At 41.3% G+C, this 21344-nt stretch overlaps 1 protein-coding gene across 1 annotated transcript in view; it reads right to left on the bottom strand.

Moving 5' to 3' along the window:
• Positions 1-18879, bottom strand: part of Cdk5alpha (Cdk5 activator-like protein) — a 67896-nt gene extending 49017 nt beyond the window's left edge. Inside the window, exons 1-2 of the mRNA XM_072300944.1 lie at positions 18135-18879; positions 17742-17997 (exon numbers count right to left, since the gene is read on the bottom strand). Coding sequence (XP_072157045.1) covers positions 17742-17997; positions 18135-18637 — 759 coding nt within the window. The 5' untranslated portion in view covers positions 18638-18879. The remainder of the gene's footprint in view (positions 1-17741; positions 17998-18134) is intronic.
• Positions 18880-21344: the final 2465 nt, after the last annotated feature.

The raw sequence follows: 21344 nt of genomic DNA, 5'->3' as shown, positions 1-21344 counted from the left end.
TTTTTGAGCATGTCAGCCGATTACCTCCGCCCCTGGGGCGAGCAATTAAAATATTCATGCGGTGGGACGAGCGTTGACCTTGGCGCGCGCTCCTGTCATGGCGAGCAGGGTAGATTAGAAATGTGGAGAAGTTTCTCTACCCCCCCCCCCCCTCGGTTCACTACACCCGAAAAAAAGCTCCGGACTCGCTCGACGCGGAAAGCTTTTTGTTTTGTTATTCATTACATTCAGTCGGCGTAATGAATGCCGAATTGAAGGCTCGCAACGTTGCGAGATTAGAAATCCGAGTTGATGTGAAGCTGTAATTCCAGAGAGTAAAGTATCTGCCTCAACCCCCGCTAAGAGCTCCGCAACTTCAAGAGGGCATTTTCCGGTGATGAAAACCCTGGGCTTCATGAAAAAAAAATTAGGAAATCTTATCGACGGAGTCGGCACTTCAAGTCTTAAGTCCGCAATCACATATCTTGTGTGCGGTGTCTGAAAATCTCCGCCTCTATGTTATTTGTTTAAAGGAGAACAAATTGACATCGTTCCTTGAAGTTTTCGCAGAATTTTCTCCGCACAGAGAAGAAAAATCACGGCAGTTTTAAAAAATTGCCATTGAATAGTTTTCCGTTTAAAAAAGTATGACAGGAAGTCTACGACGTCGCAAACCGAGTTAAGTGATTGCCGACTTACACCGTCGTTATGTGTTTTATGATTTTTCAAAAAGAAGGACGTAACTGCATTTCAGCGTTGCTCTTCCACTGGAACATTTCATTTTTACCGGAAATTGCATCAATGTTTCTTCCATTTACACTCAAAAATGGTAAAGTTTTGCACAGAACTGCACACTCGTATTTTTGCAAACAATTACTATTGGAGCCAATTTTTAAGTCAATACTTAAAAGATAATTATAAAAGGATAAATCATGAGTCCTTCTTTTCTTTTCCTTGTGATCCCATCCGAAGCAAAGGCTTCGAAAATGGGAGCAGCCGGGGAAGATACCACGAGTCGGATGTTTCTACCGACGGGTAGAAACAATCTACCGATCTACTCTACGGTCGCCGGATTAAAGTACCGGCACACTTTTTCAACCCGATCCTATGGGCAAAAGATAAGTAAATAACTAAAATGAACCTAGTTCATTAATAGTGCCTAGTTTGGCTACACTGTTTGGGTAAGAAAGATAGCTTTCCGGAGCTTTTTCGCGCCCTTTCAATCCGAGCGGCAACGGCGCTGATTGGTGGCGAAAAATCCGTTCATTCATCGGAATTTTATAACGAGACAAGACGTTTATGTTGCCATTTGGCAAGAGCGCTCAGCTGCTTTCAAATTCACTCCTTCTACATCGACCCTCTCTTGGACCCTCACCCTCCTTACATCATCGGACCCTCGTTGTTTTCGGAGGTTGCTGAAAGCTTCAGGATCTTGTTCCTGAAAGTGCGGATGTAAGAATAAGTCCTATGCACGAGGATCCTGTAGGTGGAAATCCGCCTCAAATTATTGTTACTATATAAATCGACCTATCAATATTTGTCTGATGTATCGGACCATTTTTCGGCTATCGACATATCTGCCGTATTTCCTAACAGTCCGAGAAATTCTTCAAAATGCTGATGGAGTCTGAAAAAGCATCTCATTCTTGCTATCCTCAAAAATTATTACCCTTCTACTAACAATAAAGAGGAATGTAGACAGTATTTTTACACTCCTAGAAAATCGTGTTTTCCCAGATACACATACGCACCAATAGGTATTCTCGCATTGATAACCATCGCTACGTAATGGATATTTGAAGGGATACTCAAGATTTCTCGCTTCTACTCTTACTCATTTATCACAGTTTTTCGCACTTTTTTCTCATTTCACTTAAAAAATTGAAAAATAACTTCGTTTCTTTCAATTTTCTTCAACCAATTCTCATTTTCGTTTTTGAAAACGGCCACCTATGCACTAATATTCTCTGCAAAATGATTGGGGAAAAGAGGGAAAAGATTCAGATGCAGCAACGTTATTGCTGAAACCATCGCCATTGGTCTGTCATGATACTTTTCATACCATAAAAGAAATAAAAAATAATACGCGGATACAGCGAAATCAAAATTTTACATACCATGACCAGAGTTTTTCAAAAATTCCGATCGCTTTTTATTATTTCAGCCAGGCTCGAACTGGCCATAAGGCCAATCTGCCATTGGCAGATACGCCCCCTTTGCGCGCCGAAAACGTGCCCCTCTTACAGATAGCAAAATCAGAAGAAAAAAAAAATTACGACCGAGATTATGTGAGAAAAATGTCTTAAATGAACGGAAGAAGAGATAGTTAGGAGTAAAGAAAGGTGCTTTAACGCATGATAGTGGTGAACAGAGGTCCAAGAACGACCTTCTGAAGCGTAAACAATTTTCTGTGGAATTTTCACCTTCCTCTTAATATACAGGCGCTTTATCATCCCCCTCCTTCATTCGCTATGTGTAACTCCCTGAGAAGCGATGGTCGGTTCGATTTTTAGACATACGCATCCTTTATAGACCTCTTAAGAGACCTTTAAACATATTTGTTTCTTTTCAAATGATTATTGATTTGGACATACCATAGCATAGCTCGGGCAAACATAATCTTAATTTATCTCGAAATTTAAAAATAAGAGACATCTAAAGTGTAAACGCGATACAACTATTCGCGCAAGATGGATGTCCACATTGCATATGAAAAATGTAAGACGCGATGCCGTGAGTCGTGAACTCGCAATGCTCTGCTCTAGTTTGAAGCAACATTACACATAAGACAAACGCAAACAAACACAATATGGAAATAAAGCGAGGGAAAGGATGCGCGTTAACGACGGCGCAGAGATACAACTATTCGTACTTGATGGACGTCCGTGCTGCATCTGAAAAATTGAAGGCGCGATGACGCGAAGCGTGAGCTCTCAATGCTGTCCTTCACGTACAATTTTGCAATTTTTACTCCGTGCGATCAATAAACTTTGAACCTGAAAATAGCGTAAACTTGTGCTGATTTGCCAAAATTTTCTGAACCCCTCTCCACGTAGGGAATGCCCTACCAGGAAATATCACATTACGCCCCTTTAACCAGCCAAGGGTCTACGCCCTCAGATGCGAGCCAGTCCGATCCTGATTTCAGCCAAAACTTTTACACGAAAATTTACTTTTGAATGGTCAAAGAAAAAACACACGAACTCAGGGGAATTTCAATGATGGAATTGCTCCTCAAAAAGTAAAATATACAGGAAAATCTGTAACGCTGCAGACCGAGGCACCTACGTGTTACTCTAGTTTCATTGTCGATATTTTTTATTTGACACCACTATTACGTCATCCGAAGCTGGTCAATATCAGCAGATGAGACACAATAGACGCTGTGTTACACCACTTGTCGATCGCATCCATTTCAACAGTTGCAAAGTCATCACCATTTTCATTCTTTTCACCCCTTTTTCTCGTGTAAGTTTTGCTTGAGTCTTTTCCTCAGACAAGATATCGACGGTGTAAGTCGGCAATCACATAACTCGTTTGCAGTGTCTGAAAATCTCCGCCTCTGTGTTATTTTTCTAAAGGAGAACAAATTGACATCATTCCTTGAATTTTTTGCAGAATTTTCTTCGCACAGAGCAGAAAAATCATGGCAGGTTTAAAGAATTGCCGTTGAGTAGTTTTCCGTTTAAAAAATAAAGTATGACAGGAAGTCTGCGACGTCGCAAACCGAGTTATGTGATTGCCGACTTACACCGTCGATATGTAAATTAGCGCCAAAACTCATGATTTCTCTCAAAAATTTTCTTACAGCACCGTTGAAACTCAAAAATGCCGTAACTATACTCGTAAGTGAAAATCAAGGCTCCACAAGCACGCCAGTTGGAACTTCTCGCTTGCATAAAAACCAAAGTCTCCCTGCATCGAACTGGCCACACAATAAAGTTTATTGTTTTTTTTTTTTTTTTTTTTTTTTTTTTTTTTTTTTTTAACGATAAAATAATTTACTCACAATCAGTGGGCTGAATTTCCTTCACTTGTTTAAAATTACTGTGTAACGGAGGGAGAGTTTTTTTTTTTTTTTTTGCAGAATTCAACATTAGTTATTCGTCAACCGATACGTTTATTTCTGCCAGCAAATGATGCCTCCATTGATTTTTGTGTTTTTTTTTTGACGGAATATTAAAGTTTAATGATCATGAGTTAATTTTGGACCATTTTCAGTTAAAATTTTGATAAGGAGGCACATTTTGTAGTGTTTTAAATACTGACCCTGCCTATGGTGGGTCATTAATAATGTGAATTAACATCATTCGATTGCGAGGATTTGCTTGACCAAAGACCAGCGGTGGTTGGAGACTCGAATTTTGGTTCTTTCATCGGACGATGGCAACAGTGCTTTGCTGACCTTTTCCTCGACAAGCTTTTAAGGAGTAAAAGCTCGTGATGCTGGTGCTGCCCTCTACCCCGTCTCGAGAAAACTGGACCGCACATTCAATATTTACGCTGCCCACTAGCCGCGGCCCATGTCCACAAGGTGTGACACAGAGTCTGAGTGGTGAGCCTTATTTTAGTCGCTACCTTGGACCCCGGATCCGGTTTCTTTAGTTTTCCCTGTCCAACAAAAGCTCTAAAAATAATCGTCGGCTAGGGTCAAGTTTTCAGTCAAAAGCCGGCCTATTAGCCTCGCTCCCTCGCAGTTTGTGATCACACATGGGTAAGATCAAAGGAACCACATTTTGCAATGAGGAAATACTATTTCTGGCTCATTTTAGAAATAAAATACGTCCCATTGATTCCCCTCTGGATTGGTGCTTTTTTTAGATGAGCCACAAATAGTACAGTTGCTCATTGCAAAATGTAGTCTAAATAACTTTTCATTCTCGTGTCCATAACTTCACGTTGTCCATACCGCAGACCTCTCGAAAAAGGTAAATACCTTGGGTAAAAGTGAGTTCAAACAGCTTTTGTTTTGTTTTACATCAGATGATCTCGTTCATTTCAACTGTAATGTTAAAAAGAAGTCAATATTTTTTTTTGTTGTTAAAAGCGCTTTGACTGAGCGTTTTAGCTTCATTTCGATGGACTACAATGAGAACATTTCTTTGTAAGGCTTGTCCTTACGATGAGAACTTGTCTTTATAAGACTTTTTATTATCGAGCTTTTATTTGAAAAAAGTCCAAATCTGTTTTAAAATATTTTTTAGTCAATGAACTATTTATTTTTCTTAGTATTGTAGTTGAAACTGGCGAGAGCAAATAATTAAAACCAAAAAAAGCTGTTGAACACAAAACAAAACAAGCTTTCGCACAGAAAAAATGAAGATGTGAGGCACAATAGAGAAAAGTTACTTGATCTGACCCACGTTCATACTTATAAGATTCACGAAAATGAATGGAGCGCCCTTGCAATGAAAAAGCGTGGTGTGTTATTCTGGAGAATGGGACATATTTCAAGAAACAAAACACTTGCGGAGAAACAACTGAATTTTAAATATTTACGCGAACGAGAGATGATAAAGTTGTAACCCGCCTTACTTACCTCGAACAGAAAAACCTCGGCTCGTACCATGCACGAAAGCACCTGCGTTTTTAGTCATGAGAACCAAACTTTGATCTAAGTAATAAAATTTTTTAATAGCCATGTTGAGACTAATTTTTCCCGTACCAAAAGTTTTGGCGCCCTCAAGCTATGGGGTGCCTATCAATAACATTTTAATCACCTGAACCATAAACTTCCGTATGCCATACAACCCAAAGTTCAATTTTTGCAACCGAATCGAAGTTTGTTTCTCTTTCTGGGTAAAAATCCGGTGGACCTACGGTTCTCTTTAAAAAAATGGTTTTCTATTAGAATTGGTGTCTCTTTGGTAAACAATGTGTATAAGCAGTTTTGAGCTGAACTAGCCGTATAACCTCTTATTTTGTAAAAAAAAAAAAAAAAAAAAAAAAAAAAAAAAAAAAAAAAAAAAAATTCGAGACAAATTATTGAGCGATGGACCTGTGTTCTTTTTAAAAAAAATGTTTTTCAATTGATGGTATATTCACCTATCAAATTGAGTCAGGAGAAGTTTTGAGATTCATTAGCCGCATATTTTATTTACTAAACTTACTAAAATTTGAAAAAAGATATTATGAACAAGGAAGTAGGCGTTAAACCTAACCTCTTATACCATTGAATTTCAAGGTGGAATAACACCTCAAACATCTTTGTCCCGATCCTGATGTGACCTGGTTTCTCTCTGCTAAACTAGGTCTAACTACATTTAAGTTAGAAGGAGAGGATGAGTGTAAATAGAGTCTGTATATATTTATGCCCAAAAAAGAGGAGCCCCCTTCAATTTTTAAGGGTGGCCTGAAAGTTGTCTCGAGACTTCCCGTAAACCTGAACGCTGAACAAGGAAATTCAACACGGAGATGGACGAGAAAGATCTCATGTATATCTAATCTCAGCTGTCAAACTATAGGTCACTGTTGTAATATTGTGCTGAAAAATCATCACTATTCCCTATTCAAACTCAAGTAAAATATCTCAATTTAACGAGACAACCTGGCAACCTTGCTATAGATCGTTCAAGGTTGAGGAAAAAGCTGGAAGGGCGGTAATCCGAAAGTGTCACGGTGGCGGGGGCGGGCGTGAAGAATCACCAATATCCAAGTTTTCTACCGGATAAGTCTTTATTTACGAGAATTTGAATAAGATCAGCGCACCAGGTGCATCTCCGCGGGGAAAATTGCTCTTGAACTCGCGGGAAAACAGCGAAGGAGGAAAACAAAGAGAAAAGGGGGCAAAAAAAAACTTAGTTTTCTCATCGTAAAAAAGCCACCTGTTCCACATTCCTCAAGTTTCGATTTTGGCTCACTGCGTATGTATGATGCGGATATGAAATCAACAAAAATGTGTTTTGGTGTCACCAACCTACGCAGTGAACAGAGTCAAACGTAGATTTATGCTAACTTTTCAAAATTCTGCGTAGAAAAAGAAATAGAAGGTATAATAGGGGGTTCTACGGGGGATCAGTAAAAACCGTAGAGACCGAGAAATATCAGGAAATTCGATGTCGCCAGGAGAAATTAGGAAAATATCAGGAAAATTGGTCATGGATCAGGAGAATCTGAGTGTTTCAAGCATTCTTCAAATATTTGCCCCAATTCTTTAAATATCTTGCTATGTAAAATGAAATCAGTGTCAGGTTATTCGCAAATGAAAATCAGAAAATTTCATTTAAAAAGATGAAGAAACCCGAAAATATCGGAAAAACTCCAAACTGAAATTTTGGTAGACACCCTAGAAACACTATATAAAGAGAAATCAATATTTCAGTCAGGGATTGTTAACATGCCACCCGCGTCATAACATTTGTTTGATTACAGGTGGTGGCATATTTCGACTAATCAAGTAAAAATTTTGGAAATTTTCATTTTTTAGGTCTACGTTTCATTTTCCCAACTCCTTTCAATGAAGTTTCTGAGGGGACTTGAAGCCGCAGGAACGCAGGTGTGTTAAAACGTACAAGAATGATGACCAGTTGACAGCGAGTGCTCCTTCATCTGGATGAATATGCAATCGGGGCTACACGCACGCGCTCAATCTCAACAAACCGCGAGTTGAGTTTAACGTTATATCGGATGTAATGTATGAGACTCGTGAGAGAACACTGTGATTCACTACCGCAAAAAAATGAGAAATTCTGCAGAATGACGGATTTTTCAGATAGGTCCGTGTCTACCGTTTAGTTTTCGGCATCAGGACTGAAATAATGTAAGAGCTAAACCGGTTTTTACTTCCTGCTAAAGATGACGAGTTGACTATTCATACTTCGCCAACTCACATGAGTAGAACTTCCTTCTTATATGAGTAGAAATCAACCCGCTGCGTTCAATTGCTTTCCTTCCCCGCAGTCCACCTCATTCCCGGGTGTTAAATCCCTTCGAAGACGTTTTAACGGTGAGCTCATTGAGGGTGCTCTCAGCCCGCCTCCCATCGATTTTTCTACGTTTGGTTACGAGCAGATCAGGGTTGTGCGATACCGGGCGTTCAAGTTCAAACGACGGTCGATATCGTCAAAAAATCGGAAGTTCCGTGTCCGTCATCGATAAAATATCCCTGGCTAAGACCTTCGACCAAAGAGAGCGGTGTGCTAATTCGTTGGCCTTGAATGGGCTCATATTATTCCAAGCCCGAAATATGTGCCGCCCTGGAAACCCAATTAAGTGCTTATACTTCGCGTAAAGGCCGAGTAAACACCTGCATCAACGCCAAAGCAATACGCGGTCCTTGAAGTAGTTTGCCGGGTCATTCATCGAGTCGGACTCACAGCAATTTTTTCATGATGGGGGTTCGCAAGTCTGCGGTGAATGATTACTGAAGATACAAACATTTCAGAACATATGGGGAAGTTATTATTATTAATTTTTTTTTTTTTTTTTTTTTTTTTTTTTTTTTTTTTTTTAGCGAAATTTCCCAGTCTTTGTGAGGAAGCTATTGGCGACACTCTCGGCACAAACTTCCGAAGTTGTTTCATCTCAGTATTTCACGATGGTCATGTGTACATAACATAACTTCTATACTATATGCTCTCAAGCCTCCTAAATTTTCTTTTCTGGTAATGCTTAGTTCGAGCGTTCTGCATGCCAGGCCGATATCCATGATTTTTGCGTCTATCGGCAGGTCTATGAGTTCACTTTATTTAGATTTTGGAAATGTGGCCCAGGTTTTTGTATATTACGTTGTGAAGTTGCAAATTCTTCCATTTAAACGATGTAAATTCTCATGTGTTGCCGCAATTCGTTAAAGCATTCTACTGGGCCGTTATCCTTGATTTTTGCGGCTATCAGTAGGATAGGAGAATGTCTCAAGATAAGTCCGTTTTATTCAGATTTTGGAAATATGACCCAGATTTTTTTATATTAGGGTAGACCAGGATGCTACGCAAGATGAGCGATTGAGCTGGGGGGGGGGGGGGGGTTCATGAGCCGCCGCCTGCGGCGCACTATGATCCAAAACTCAAGGATAGGAAGAAATAAGTCGGATAATGACAGAAAGATCACGAAAGTTTCGTAACGGATGTTTTTTGAGTCGCTAAATTCGAATTTGATGTCAAATTGCCTACATTTTAATACCCTGACCTACAAATTCCACAATTACAAACACGATATATTTCGATTAATATAGCACGCTGCGGCGGCGCGGCGCGGCGTGCTGCCAGCTCAAAACGCGCACCGGCGCCTACAAACCTAAGTGGATACTTCAAGCATTGCGCAATGCGTGAAGCAGCCTTTTAGGTTTGTAGGCGTCAGTGCGCGCTTCGCGCTGGCAGCACGCCGTGGCACTCTCGGCGGGCGGGTGGTGAACGATTTCTAGCAGGAAGAGCTCCCTGCCGGAGAAACTCGTAAATCGTTTAAATTTTTTGTTTATTTTTCGACTTTTAAAATTACACACTGGTCGTGTGAAGTAATAAGTGAACTCTCAACGCTAGATGAAGTGCAATAATGAAAGGCGGGTCGTGCGCCATGCGCGCTGCGGACGGCGCAGGGCGGCTCATGAAAGTCTCCCCTTTGCTCTGTAGCAAGATAAGGAAAATTTGAACTAAACAAGAGATGCTGAATCTAAGAGATCGCGAAGCGCCCTTCAGGGGTTGGGCCGCGTGGCGGAAAGTATTCTTAGATAGATCTAAGGGATCTCTGGGATAAAATGTATTATGAGTAGGAATTATGTGAAAACTTATCATCAAGAATAGGCCTCGTGCCAAAAACTCGGAAATTTAATTAGACGTAGCATTTCGGTCTAAGCACCGTGGACAACATGCTGCATAAAGGACTAAGTCCAAGTGTCACCAATACTGGAGTAATGAGTATGATATCCTAAAGATAGCGTCAGTGCTTTGTTTTGCAGCAGTTCTCAGCAATAAAAAAGTTAATAACTTGGAATTTCCTCCATGGAACTTACCCTATTATTGGTGATAAGACTTCACGTTCTACTAGTTTGATTGGCCATCGCTTTCATCAGAAAAGCAGACAAACCGCTAAGTAAACTTCACAGAGGCACGTTGATGAAAAACTAGGTAATACTTTAATTGGACCTCGTTTAGCTGCAGAAAGGAACCAAGCCACGTCAGCCATTGCCAAATCTATCTGGGCAATTTAATTTTTTACAAGAGATCGTGTGTACGGATTCCTTTGAAAATCTTAAGGAATTTGCTTCCTATTACGCAAAAAATTCACTATATTGCACGAAAATCTGCACAACGCGTTTTCATGTAAGCAATTTAATTTGGCGATAGTTGATGTGGTTGGTTCCTTTCTGCTTAACTCGGCCCAATTTTACCTAAACACTAACACTACGTCAATGCCGTGTGAGAGCGATACGCGGTGATCTCAGAAATCAACTTTAAACTTCACCATATATCGAGGAACTCGGGAGGGATTAGCGCAAACCTTGCAAACACAAAGATTAAGGTTCACATTAATCCGGTGGATCCACTTTAATTTCCTCAGATGGAGCGAGCATGCAAATACTGTCAAGGATGAACGGAGAATGCAGCGACCTGATTTTAATTAAGTTCCGCCGTTTCTGACGACTTGATTGCCTCTTATGAGGAGCCAACGGGGGTAAATCCAGCCCTTAATATCAGCTCGGCGGATTTCGACGTCTTGCGTAAGACCTTGCGGGGGCGGGCTCCGTACTTAGAGTATCGCCTTTAACTCACCTTGACACTTTTCTCGCCCTCAAAGGAGAGTCTGCCCCGCTCTTTTCTCGAGTTTCATATTAAACGTGGGATTATTTAGAAAAAAATGTATTAAAGGAGCAAAAATCTAAGACGCTGGTATCCTGGGGTCAGGCAGATTCTTGCAGAGAGTTAATTGGTTGAGATGAAACAACAACAAAGGTAGCCACTGGCGTCAGTCGCAAGTCTATTAAAGGAGTACGGCACACAAACTTAAAAAGAAAAAGCGCATGAAACATAGACTTTCGTAAAAGAAAAGAATAGGGAAAAAACGCTTAAACGCGTTTACTCTCGTTTTTACGCGTACGTTTCCTTATTTTTTAATACATTGCATTGTAATTTTGTTCCTGTAAACATTTAACATAAGATTTTTGAGAGAAATAAATATTGTAGACACCTCTTTCTGTAATGTGAGGAACTGTGTTCTCTCTTAACAGGGCTTTAAGGAGGGAGAATATTGCCATGTCGGTGCCCCTGTCTTATTGATTCATTATTTTCAAGCTGTTCGTGGGGCTTTCGGGGCACAATGTAAAAAAAATCGACTCGGAGGAATTTTTATGCTCGAGAGATTAAGTAGAATAATGGTTACTACCACGAGAGAGATGTAATTTTCGGCAAAAATTTCCATCGACGTTTGTATGAAACTCATTTCGGAGGCAAAAAATTAAGAATTTCCCATTACGTAGGGAGCCTTTTAAGTATCTTGTTTTTTAATATTGGGCCACTCGCACACGGGCTACACGAAAGCCAAAAGTTGCAGATCAATCAGGATACAGCACAGTTTTTTGTCATCAAAAGGATTAAGATATAGCAATAATATCCCTATATAGGCAGGTAATAATGGAATTCTAGCATACCTATAGCGGTGGTTTACAATCCATAAATATCGATTTTAGCATAAAACTTTACGAGATACACAATGGTGCCACACTGAACGAATAATCGGCAATATGAGGAACTACCATCTCTGACTATAAGAGCTATGAATACGGGCATCTATCAACATGCATGCGAAAACAATTGGCATATTATACTTTGTCTTTAAAATCAGTTGGAAACAGCGATTCTACAGTTGATAAATGCAGTCTAAATGATTAAATAGACTGCATTTGGCAATGAAGATTCCATCGAAAAAAAAGTGAAGTTGCTCTACCATTCTGGATGTAAAAAAGTGTGCGAGAACTAACAAAATGCTGAATTACCCGCCGCAGCAGTTAGTTTTACATCTTGGCATTGCTGAAGTAACTGCTATAGCGGGTAATTCAGCATTTCATAAGTTCTCGCACACTTTTTTTACATCCAGAATGTTAAATCAACTTCACTTTTTTTCGGTGTCACATTTCTGGCTCATTTCAGAGGCAACGTATCATGTGCCGTTAGTTTCTCAATGTTTATACAGGGTGAATTATCTAAAATTTGAGTATTGAAGAATGCCCGAACGCTCCGCGGGGCCAAAAATTACAAACGCTCGGGAAAGATGTATACTCTCAAAAATATTGAACACGTGTTTCGGCGTTTTTCGATTTTCGAATCCGTAAGAGAGATATTCAAGGCGGATACTTTCTTTTAAAACAACGCAACCCCATATCGACGGTGAAACTACAAAAATGCGTGTCTCAGTCGCGGTGTTTCAAAATTTCCGCTCCTATTTTATTCTTGAAAAGGAGGCCGAGCCAACACCACGGCCTGCAATTTTCACAGAATATTCTTCGCATAGAGGAAGAAAATCATCGAAGTTTTCAAGAAATGACGATTATTAGTTTTTGACGTAGAAAGTAAAGTATGGCAGGAAGCCTGCTACGCCGCAAACAGAAATGCGCATTTCTAGATGTGAGCCAGAAATAGATCGCGTCCAGCAGAAAGGAACCAAGCATTATCAACTATTCCCAAAAACTGGGCAATTTAATTTTTTACACGAGAACTTTTGTGCGGATTCCTTTGAAAATCTCAAGGAACAACTTGCCTCGTGGAATGCAGAAAATTTCATAAAAAAATTAAATCGCCCAATTAAATTTGGCAATAGCTGATGTGGCTTGGTCCCTTTCTGCTTAGTGCTGCCGAAATAGTAGTACCTTATTCCGAAGTGCAGTCCATTCGACTAAGCTGAAAATTTCGGCTGCATCCAAAAGCTGAGTTTACAAGTGTCTCGTGCGCGGGCCTATGACGTGTTTTGAACCACGCGCGGATTCAACATCCTCCCCGTTTTGAGTACTTTGGCCTGGTTTTAAAAATTTCACTCTAACAACTCTCCCTCGAGTAAGCCGGCGGGCGGAGGGAGGCGAGGGTGGAATCCATCAACCTGGCAGTAACTCTCGGCTCGGCTCCGCGCGGAGGGAGGGCGGGATTTTAACGGAAGCGGGGGTGGCGCGCCTTCATTCCCGCTGCACACCACCCGTCCGTCGCCGCCGCGCTGCGGGCTGACCCGTGCGCCTCGCGAGGCGACGCATGCGCCCCGCGAAGCAGGTCCCCGCCACGCTGCTCTGGCTGTACCAATTCCTTGCAGCTGCCCTATTTTAGCGCTTCTGTTTTGACTGGAGCCGATCCCGATCAATGTAACCTCAAAATGCTCCATTCATCGCCTTCTGCGCCTCGCTGAATTTCGGCTCCGTTCCTTCCGGGTTCCCTCGCGATCGGCGGCTCAAAATAACCTTGAAACCCATTCGCATTCACCGTTTACGATGAGCTTCATGTCGTCACCCTCCGGCCAAAGTATCACAAGCACCGTATGCGACGTTTTAGAATTTCCGCCGCCATTTTATTTTTTTCATAGATATTGTTGGTTGAATCTGTTTGAAAACTTCACTGAATTTTATCGGCAGCACAAAGAAAATTGAGTGAAATTTTCGGACAGCTTCGTTGAACAATTGGACGCATTCATGCTGAAAGGAACTATGTTGCACACAAACCTATGCACATAGTTCCTTTTAGCATAAATATGTTCAATTTCTCTGGAAGAAAATGAAATGGCAGCAAAAATTTTTCAAACGTTGCACGGCGCTTGTGATACTTTGGCCGGAAGGTGACGATGTCAACCTTTGCTTGCCTGAAAATATGGATCGCGGGTATTTAGTATCAATATTCGTATTCTATCATCAGTTTTGAAATATGGATCCCACGAACAGATCAAAGGGAATGGATAGAAAATAGATCTAGCAAGAGGAATTTCAGAAATAGCTACCTTTCTGCTCTTGCTCAGTATCCAAATTGCTTGGCTACGAGAGAAAATACTAGAGAACAGGTGCAACATATCGACGGTGTAAGTCCTTAATCACATAACTCGGTTTGCGACGTCGCGTCGCAGACTTCCCATCATACTTTATTTTTTAAACGGAAAACTATTCAACGGCAATTCTTTAAAACTGCCGTGATTTTTCTTCTCTGTGTGAAGAAAATTCTGCAAAAACTTCAAGGAATGATGTCAGTTTGTTCTCCTTTAAAAAAATAACATAGAGGCCAAGATTTTCAGACACCGCAAACGAGTTATGTGATTGCCGACTTACACCGTCGATATGCTTGTTTCCTATTTAGAAAAAAACACCAAAAGTAAGAGCAGGTATTTTCTTTGATCAGAAAATTGACATAAAATACGTCTAATTTTACGAGGTTTTCGTTTCCTTGGGTTTAAAAAAGAAATTCAATTCTGACAGATATTTCTGCAAATCTCAGAGAAAATGCAGTCCTGAGACATGCACTCATCCAGCATGTTCCACGCCTCTAGACACATATGATTTGTTTTTGCCCACTCATTTAGGTGAAGGAAACCCAAATTCTGTTGCTTACTTTACGTTCTATAGCGAAGAGCATAATTTTCCTTCATTTCGGCAAATAGGCAAAAATACTTCCAAGGTGTCGAAATAGTTGTATCTCAAAAAATAAACAGGCGTTAAAACCCGTCGGTGCCGTGTTTTTACGAAAGTTCTATGCCAAAACTCTTAATTTGCTTTGTAAATGAACTTGCATCGGAGGTGACTCTTGCCAGCTGCAGGCGATACTGGATTTCGTCTTCTCAATTTAAATGTGCATTAAAATAGCTATACGTGCCAAACTGTCTTTTTTAGTGTATTTTCCGAAGAAAATACACTATTTTTTAGAATCGATTCATTGTAAGGTTCAAATGAAGGCGGAACAGTGGTGTCATATTTTAAGAATCGTCCTTGCTGACGTCTGTATGATATTTACATGTTTCCAGAGGCTCCTTAAAGATCATATCTAAGCTCCTTTTAATACATTTAATGAACACATCATTCGGCTGTCGCACGAAATAGGTAGTTTGTCCGTTGTCAGGTCAGTGCTGACCTGAATTCATCACGATCTATCAGAGGATAGTTTCCAACACTGTTTTTTACTTTTTTTTAAAAATTTAAGTCCATTAAGGAAATTGATTATTAGCCTTCCTCGAAATATTTTGATTGTTCTACAAGCGTTTAATGGAGCAAAGCTCCGTGTTTCCCAGTGGCGTGGCGTGCTTTGCGATATATCGATTGATCTACCATTTAAACCTATGGAAAAGGATAAATTATTAGGGTTTTCGCAGCGCGAACACCCTAATAATCGATTCTTTGCCACAGCTCAAATGGGGAAATATAGATTATATTATCGATCATCGCCACTGGTGTTTCCGAGAATCGCGCCACTGGAATTTAGATTAAAACTGGGTTCAGTGCTTGAGAATTTTTCGGTCTTTTTCAGGAAAATCCAAGAAAAAATGTTGAAAAGTTTTTCTTGTTTGCTGTTGAAACGTGTTGAGCCACAAATAAAACGTGTTTGACAAACAGACCATTGTTTGCATCGTTTAGCAGACGTTTTGATTTTGCGCTTAAAATGGAGCTCAATAGCCAAAAAAGATAGTAAGAACTTGCTATCCGCAGAATAAGTATCGAATTTCCTGACTAAAATTTTTCAACCTTGATGGAGAGACATTGATTGCTCAAAATATCGAAAGGCGTTTGCATGATATTCAAGGAAATTCTGGAGGTATGAAGCCACATACATGATGACGTCGGCAAGGGCAATTCCTCGAAGAAGGGAACTTTGTCTTCCAACATTTAAAGCTATTATAAAACATCGACTCTAGGTCAGGAAGCATACTTCGTCTGGATATAGATAATTTGTATGTATTTAAAGGGACGATGTCAATGTCACCAGCTTTATCTTATCGGTTTATCTATTTTAAGCTCATCTGGAATGGTACGGGTAGCCAGGGATATCCATCCATGGGGATCCTGTGAAAATGTGAGGCCTACAAATGTAGACCCTACATGCAGGCTCTGACGCCTGTGAAGATACAACTATTGCAACGCTCAAGAAGTGTTTTTGCCTATAAAAATGAGGACAAATGACCCTCTCAGTCACAGAATGGAGCACTCAGTAAGCAACAGAGTCTGATTTTCCTTCAACTGGCCGGGTAGGCAAAAACATATCACAGGCGTTAAAATAATCGTATTCTGAGATAATAATCGGCGTGTTTCATGTTTTCCAAGACCATGCTTTCAAAGAGATGAAATCGGTGAATTGAATTGAAGTTAAATAAGATAGGAGGTTTGCAACGTCGCATTCCAAGAAGTTACGTGCTTTTATAGTTGCATCATTCGTAGAAACGAGGAGAGGGGATGATTAAAGTGGTTCGCGGGTCTCATATACACGCAATTTTTCGCTCTTACCACGAATCTATTGTATTCCCGCCAATCGACGCGGTTTCATGTTTCGATATTTGACGAACAGGAATCTGCTTTTTTAAACTCACTCTCTTAACGACTTACCTATCATAAATATGTCGTATACACATGATTATTAGTTTAGTGCACTCATGCATTCGATTCGTTGCTATGGAGCGATATTATGCGGCACTCGTGGACTGAAATGTCGGTCCATTTTGCCGTACCAAGCTCAGATTTCCTACAATTATTTCTCTATAAGGCTGTCCATGAACTACGTGAGATGTGTTTTCTGATTTTCTAGGCATTCTTCCCCCATGTGCCAGGCACCGATCGATCAGGCACAGGTTGAGCGCACTGCATAACCTTTGGCTATTCGGAAGAAAAACGAAAAATTTAATTTTTTTCGTTTTATTTTTCTTTCCCAAATGTCCAAATTACAGGCGTTAGCCTCACGATGTGTTAGGCTTGATGTCCCTCATCCCCCGTTTGTCAGACATCCCGGCGTTCATCCCCCTCTGAGTGCCAGATGTAATGTATGAACAGCCTGTATGATGACCTTTACTGTCGTGCTAAGGAAAAACGCCGTATGAACCTTAAGGCGTCGCCAAATTTCCTTTAATAAACCCAAATTTCCTGGTAAACTTATGAATATTTTCCTTCTCATTTGTCAGATAATTTCACTTTAAGTTCCTGAAAAAATCAAGGGAAAATATTAATAACTTCCCTCAAAAGTAAACACTTTATCGAAGGAAAGGCAACTCTCGAATGTTCATACGGCGTTCGTCCTTAGCCTGGCAGTTTACCAGCCAGTAACAATGTGTTTGAAGGATCAGGAGAAAAACAAGGGGAAAATGGGAAACAAGGCTAAAATACGACAATAAAACACTCGAGACATTTCTCGACCACCAACATGTAGGTCTCGGATTTCTTCATCGAAAATTTTAATTTGTAATTTTACGACTGAAAATGACTCGGTGTTGAGTGGAAACGTTTCGGGTGTTTTATCGTTGTATTTTAGCCTTGTTTCCCATTTTCCCCCCTTGTTTTCTCCTGTTACCATGTCTCGGGCTGCTTCATAAAAGTCTGCCGTGCCAAGAAAGAACGCCGTATGAACATTTGAGAGTTGCCAAATTTCCCTCGATAAAATTTTTATTTTTAGGGAAAGTTATAAATACTCTTCTTAGGAATTTTCAGGGACTCTAGGTGAAATTGCGAACAAAATTACCTGAAAAATTGGAGGGAAAATATTCATGAGTTTGCCAGGAAATTCGTGTTTTATCTTGGGAAATTTGGCAACGCCTGAAGGCTCAAACGGTGTTTTTCCTTAGCACGGCAGAAATGTGGATCCTTGAAGGATGATGGAGTACGAATGGTTGCCTACCTGCCAGCCTTGAAGGAGGAGACTCCTGTCGACGGTCCTGAGCCACATGATGGCGTCAGCGGCCTGGAAGTCTTTGAGTCGGTGGCACTTGATATGCAGACAGATTCCTAAACACTTGAGCAATTCCGAGGTGGAGGCCTGGATGACCGTCTTTTTGGGGAGCAACTGGGACGTGCACGTGTTGGTCGGGGCCGGCACTAGGATCTGCTTGGGCGCTAACTTCTCACTAAAATTACTACTCTTATTGTTATTGTTACTGTTGATGTTATTGTTATTGTTACTACTATTGATGTTGTTATTGTTATTGTGGTTGGAATTCGAGTTGTTGTTGTTGTTATTGTTGTTGTTATTGCTAGTGTCTTTGTTGTTGTTGATGTTGGAGGGCGGCGGGGCGGGCATGTGGTGAGGTCGAGGGTGACGTTGCTGGAGATGCAGGCCGTGGTGGCGCTCTTGACGACCGGGTAGTAGCAGGAGATGGTGCCCGACTTCTGGATGTTCTTGTTCTTGTCCATGATGATCGGGTTCACATTGTCGTTGAGCGGCGGCCGGTAGGTGAGCGTCAGGTTCTTGTTCTTGCTGTCCAGCTTCTTCTTGTTGTTGTTGGCCGTCGAGAACCGCTTCCAGCTGAGGGCGTTTATGAAGAGCGAGTGCTTCTTGAAGCTCTTGTCCAGGGCGTTCTTCTCCGAGAGGATCTTGATGTTCTCATTGTTTATGTTGTTGTTGTTGATGTTGTTCACCGAGGGGACCAGCGCCTGGTTCATGTTCTTCACGTTGTTGAGGTGCTCGTAGGCCAGGTTGTTGAGGGTCAGCTCCCCCGGGCCGCCCGGCATGCTGTGACTCGTCGTCGTGTAGACTGGCCGCCTCTCCCGCGGACTGAAGCTCAGAACGGTGCCCATTCTTGCCCAAGCTCTATGTCATCGCAACTCCCTCCATCAACGGGACACACTCATCCTAGGTGACTTCACAAACACTTGACACACACTCGTCGATATCACCACGGACCGAACGCGAGGAACGAGGGATTCGAACCTGAACCTTCTCGAGGAGCGGTGAACGAGGAGGTTTGAGTGAGTTGTACTACCACCGCACGGAGGTCGAGATCGACATGGTTAGTTGAGAGCGACTTTCTGGGACTGGATCGCTTTTCGCAGGGGAGGAAAACCCGAGCCCGCCGAACTTGCGCAGAGCTTTCAACCCTCGGAAAAGGGTGCAGTGAAGCTCGGGGGCGCGGCCGGGGTTGGGTGGGGTGGCGGCGGGCGGGTGGTGAGGGGTGGGGGTGGCTAGGGTCGGCTGGAAAAAGTCATTCCTTCACGGGAGCAGCACGTGCTTCGGGCCATAACTCCACTCGCTTCGAGACGCAACGCGACATCTCGGTGCATTCATTCTTCATGACGCCGCGCCGCCATGGGGATGCAGCCAGTCGCGCCCGAGTGAAATCGATAGTTTTACTCGGTTTAAACGGCGATGGAGCTCACACTGCGCTGGGGGAAGATTCGATATTTTCAATGAGTTCATACCCGGAGATGCAAAATGAAATTTCATCGGATGGAATTTCATTTTACTTTAAAATGATACGTCACATTAAAAGAAATTGTTCAGGCTACGTATGCGACCGGCAACAATTGGACCGCGAACGAAACTATTACCAAATTTAATTGGGTAATTGAATTTTTTACATCAAAACGACTGTGCGGATTTTTTGTGCAAATTTAGTGAAATTTCTGCATAGCACGAGGCGTATTCCTTAAAATTCTCAAAGGAATCCGCATAAGCGATCTCTTGTAAGAAATTAAATTGCCCCATAATAATTCACTAAAATTTGCACCAAAATCCGCACAACCGTTTTCTTGTAAACAATTTAATTGGCCAATTAAATTTGGCAATAGCTGATGTGGCTTGGTTCCTTTTTGCCAGACGCGGTCAAGTTATCCCTGCAGAATTCGATGAGAAACTTCGAAATTTGACTCATGATTTTCCCCCCAAAAAAATTTCAAAATTAAGATTTATCTGGTTCTGCAGATTTCATGGCACACAGAGTATATCGCAGAATTTGTAACAAAAATTCGTCGCATAAACTGATGAAATTTTGCATTTTTGATTCTCACAGAGAAGGAGCTTACATATTTCTGTGTAATGTATCGATAGTGTTAATGAGTTCAATACAGCAAAGAAATCAACACTTTGCCGCGGTATGAATCAATAGTTTCAATGAATTCTTGCGGCAGAGTCAGTATAGCTCATGCACGTTTCTGTAGAACGGATTGATAGTTCTAATAGGCTCGCATGGCAAAGGAGCTCGATGTTTGATGCTATGGAATGAATCTATTCTTACTAATTGCTAACATGACAAAAAATGACCGTCTTCTCTGGAATAAACAGATAAATTCAAAAGCAGGGTCGGACTGGCTCACATCTCAGGGCGTAGACCCTTAGTCGGCTAAGGGAGCGTAAAGTGATATTTTGCAGGCGGGGTGGGGGGGGGGGGGGCATTCCCACGTAAAAGGAGGTCCAGAAATTTCTGGCAAGTCAGCACAGTCTTACGCTATTTTCAGATTCGAAGTTTATTAAGTTATTGCACGGAGCAAAAAGTGCAAAATTGAACACATTCAAGTAACCCAAAGACCGGAATAATTTCCATACCGTGTTTGTTTCAGTTTGTCTCATTTGTACTTGTAGTGGTGCTATAGAGGCTGTGTGAGCAACACAGCTGTAAATAAAAGAGCCGTAAAAGTCGAGCCTCGTTTCTTAACTTTTCTCACGACACCTCATTGGCAGCATGAAACGGAGCTGTGGAACATCGCAAATTCCCAGCTCGCGCCTTCAATTTTGCAGATGCTACACATACATCCCTCAAGCACGAATAGCTGTATCTCTGCGCCGTCGTCAACGCGCGTCGCTCCATTTACTCTATTTCCATATTGTGTTTGTTTCGTTTGTCTCATTTGTATTGGTGCTTCAAGGGATCCGTGAGCAACACAGCCGCAGATTTGATGTGCCCTAATATGAAAAGAAAAAAAAAAATGTTAGAGGTCTCTCAAGCGATCAGAAGGGCGCAAAATTGACTGTACTACTTCCTCTGAGAAGAGAAACACACGGCAGATGAGGGAGGGGGGGGGGAGATAAAGGGTCTCTATGTTACCGAAAAGGTGAAAATTTCCAAGAAAATAATTTTTCGATTGTGATTTTTACGACGGCGATCGACAGCTAAATTTCTCGAACTGTCAGAAAATACGGCAGAAATGCCGAGATTTCCGTTTTTGGCACTATGAATTGACACTTCATCACGAGCTACGCATTTTGGCAATTAGTCTTTCAAACCTGTTGTTGGCGGATTTGGATAATTTAAAGCCTGAAAAAAGTTTCAAGCTCACAATTCCTTATCAGATTAGATTTAGTTTGATCTCATATGGCCAGATCAAGCATGTATAGTTTGATTGAAAAATGACATTTGATCACGACTAACGCATTTCTGCAATTATTAGCATTTTGAACACCTGCTCTTGATCATCAAGATTAAAAACAGAGTTAATTCATACTTAAAACTTGTTTAGAAACTTTAGGTAGTTGATCTAAAACCGTGAGTCATCAATAAGTGAATCAGAG

This window comes from Bemisia tabaci, chromosome 5, assembly GCF_918797505.1.
Source record: "Bemisia tabaci chromosome 5, PGI_BMITA_v3".
Lineage (NCBI taxonomy): Eukaryota > Metazoa > Arthropoda > Insecta > Hemiptera > Aleyrodidae > Bemisia > Bemisia tabaci.
The sequence above is the reverse complement of the archived record's forward strand: the minus strand, read 5'-3'. Positions and strand labels throughout refer to the sequence as shown.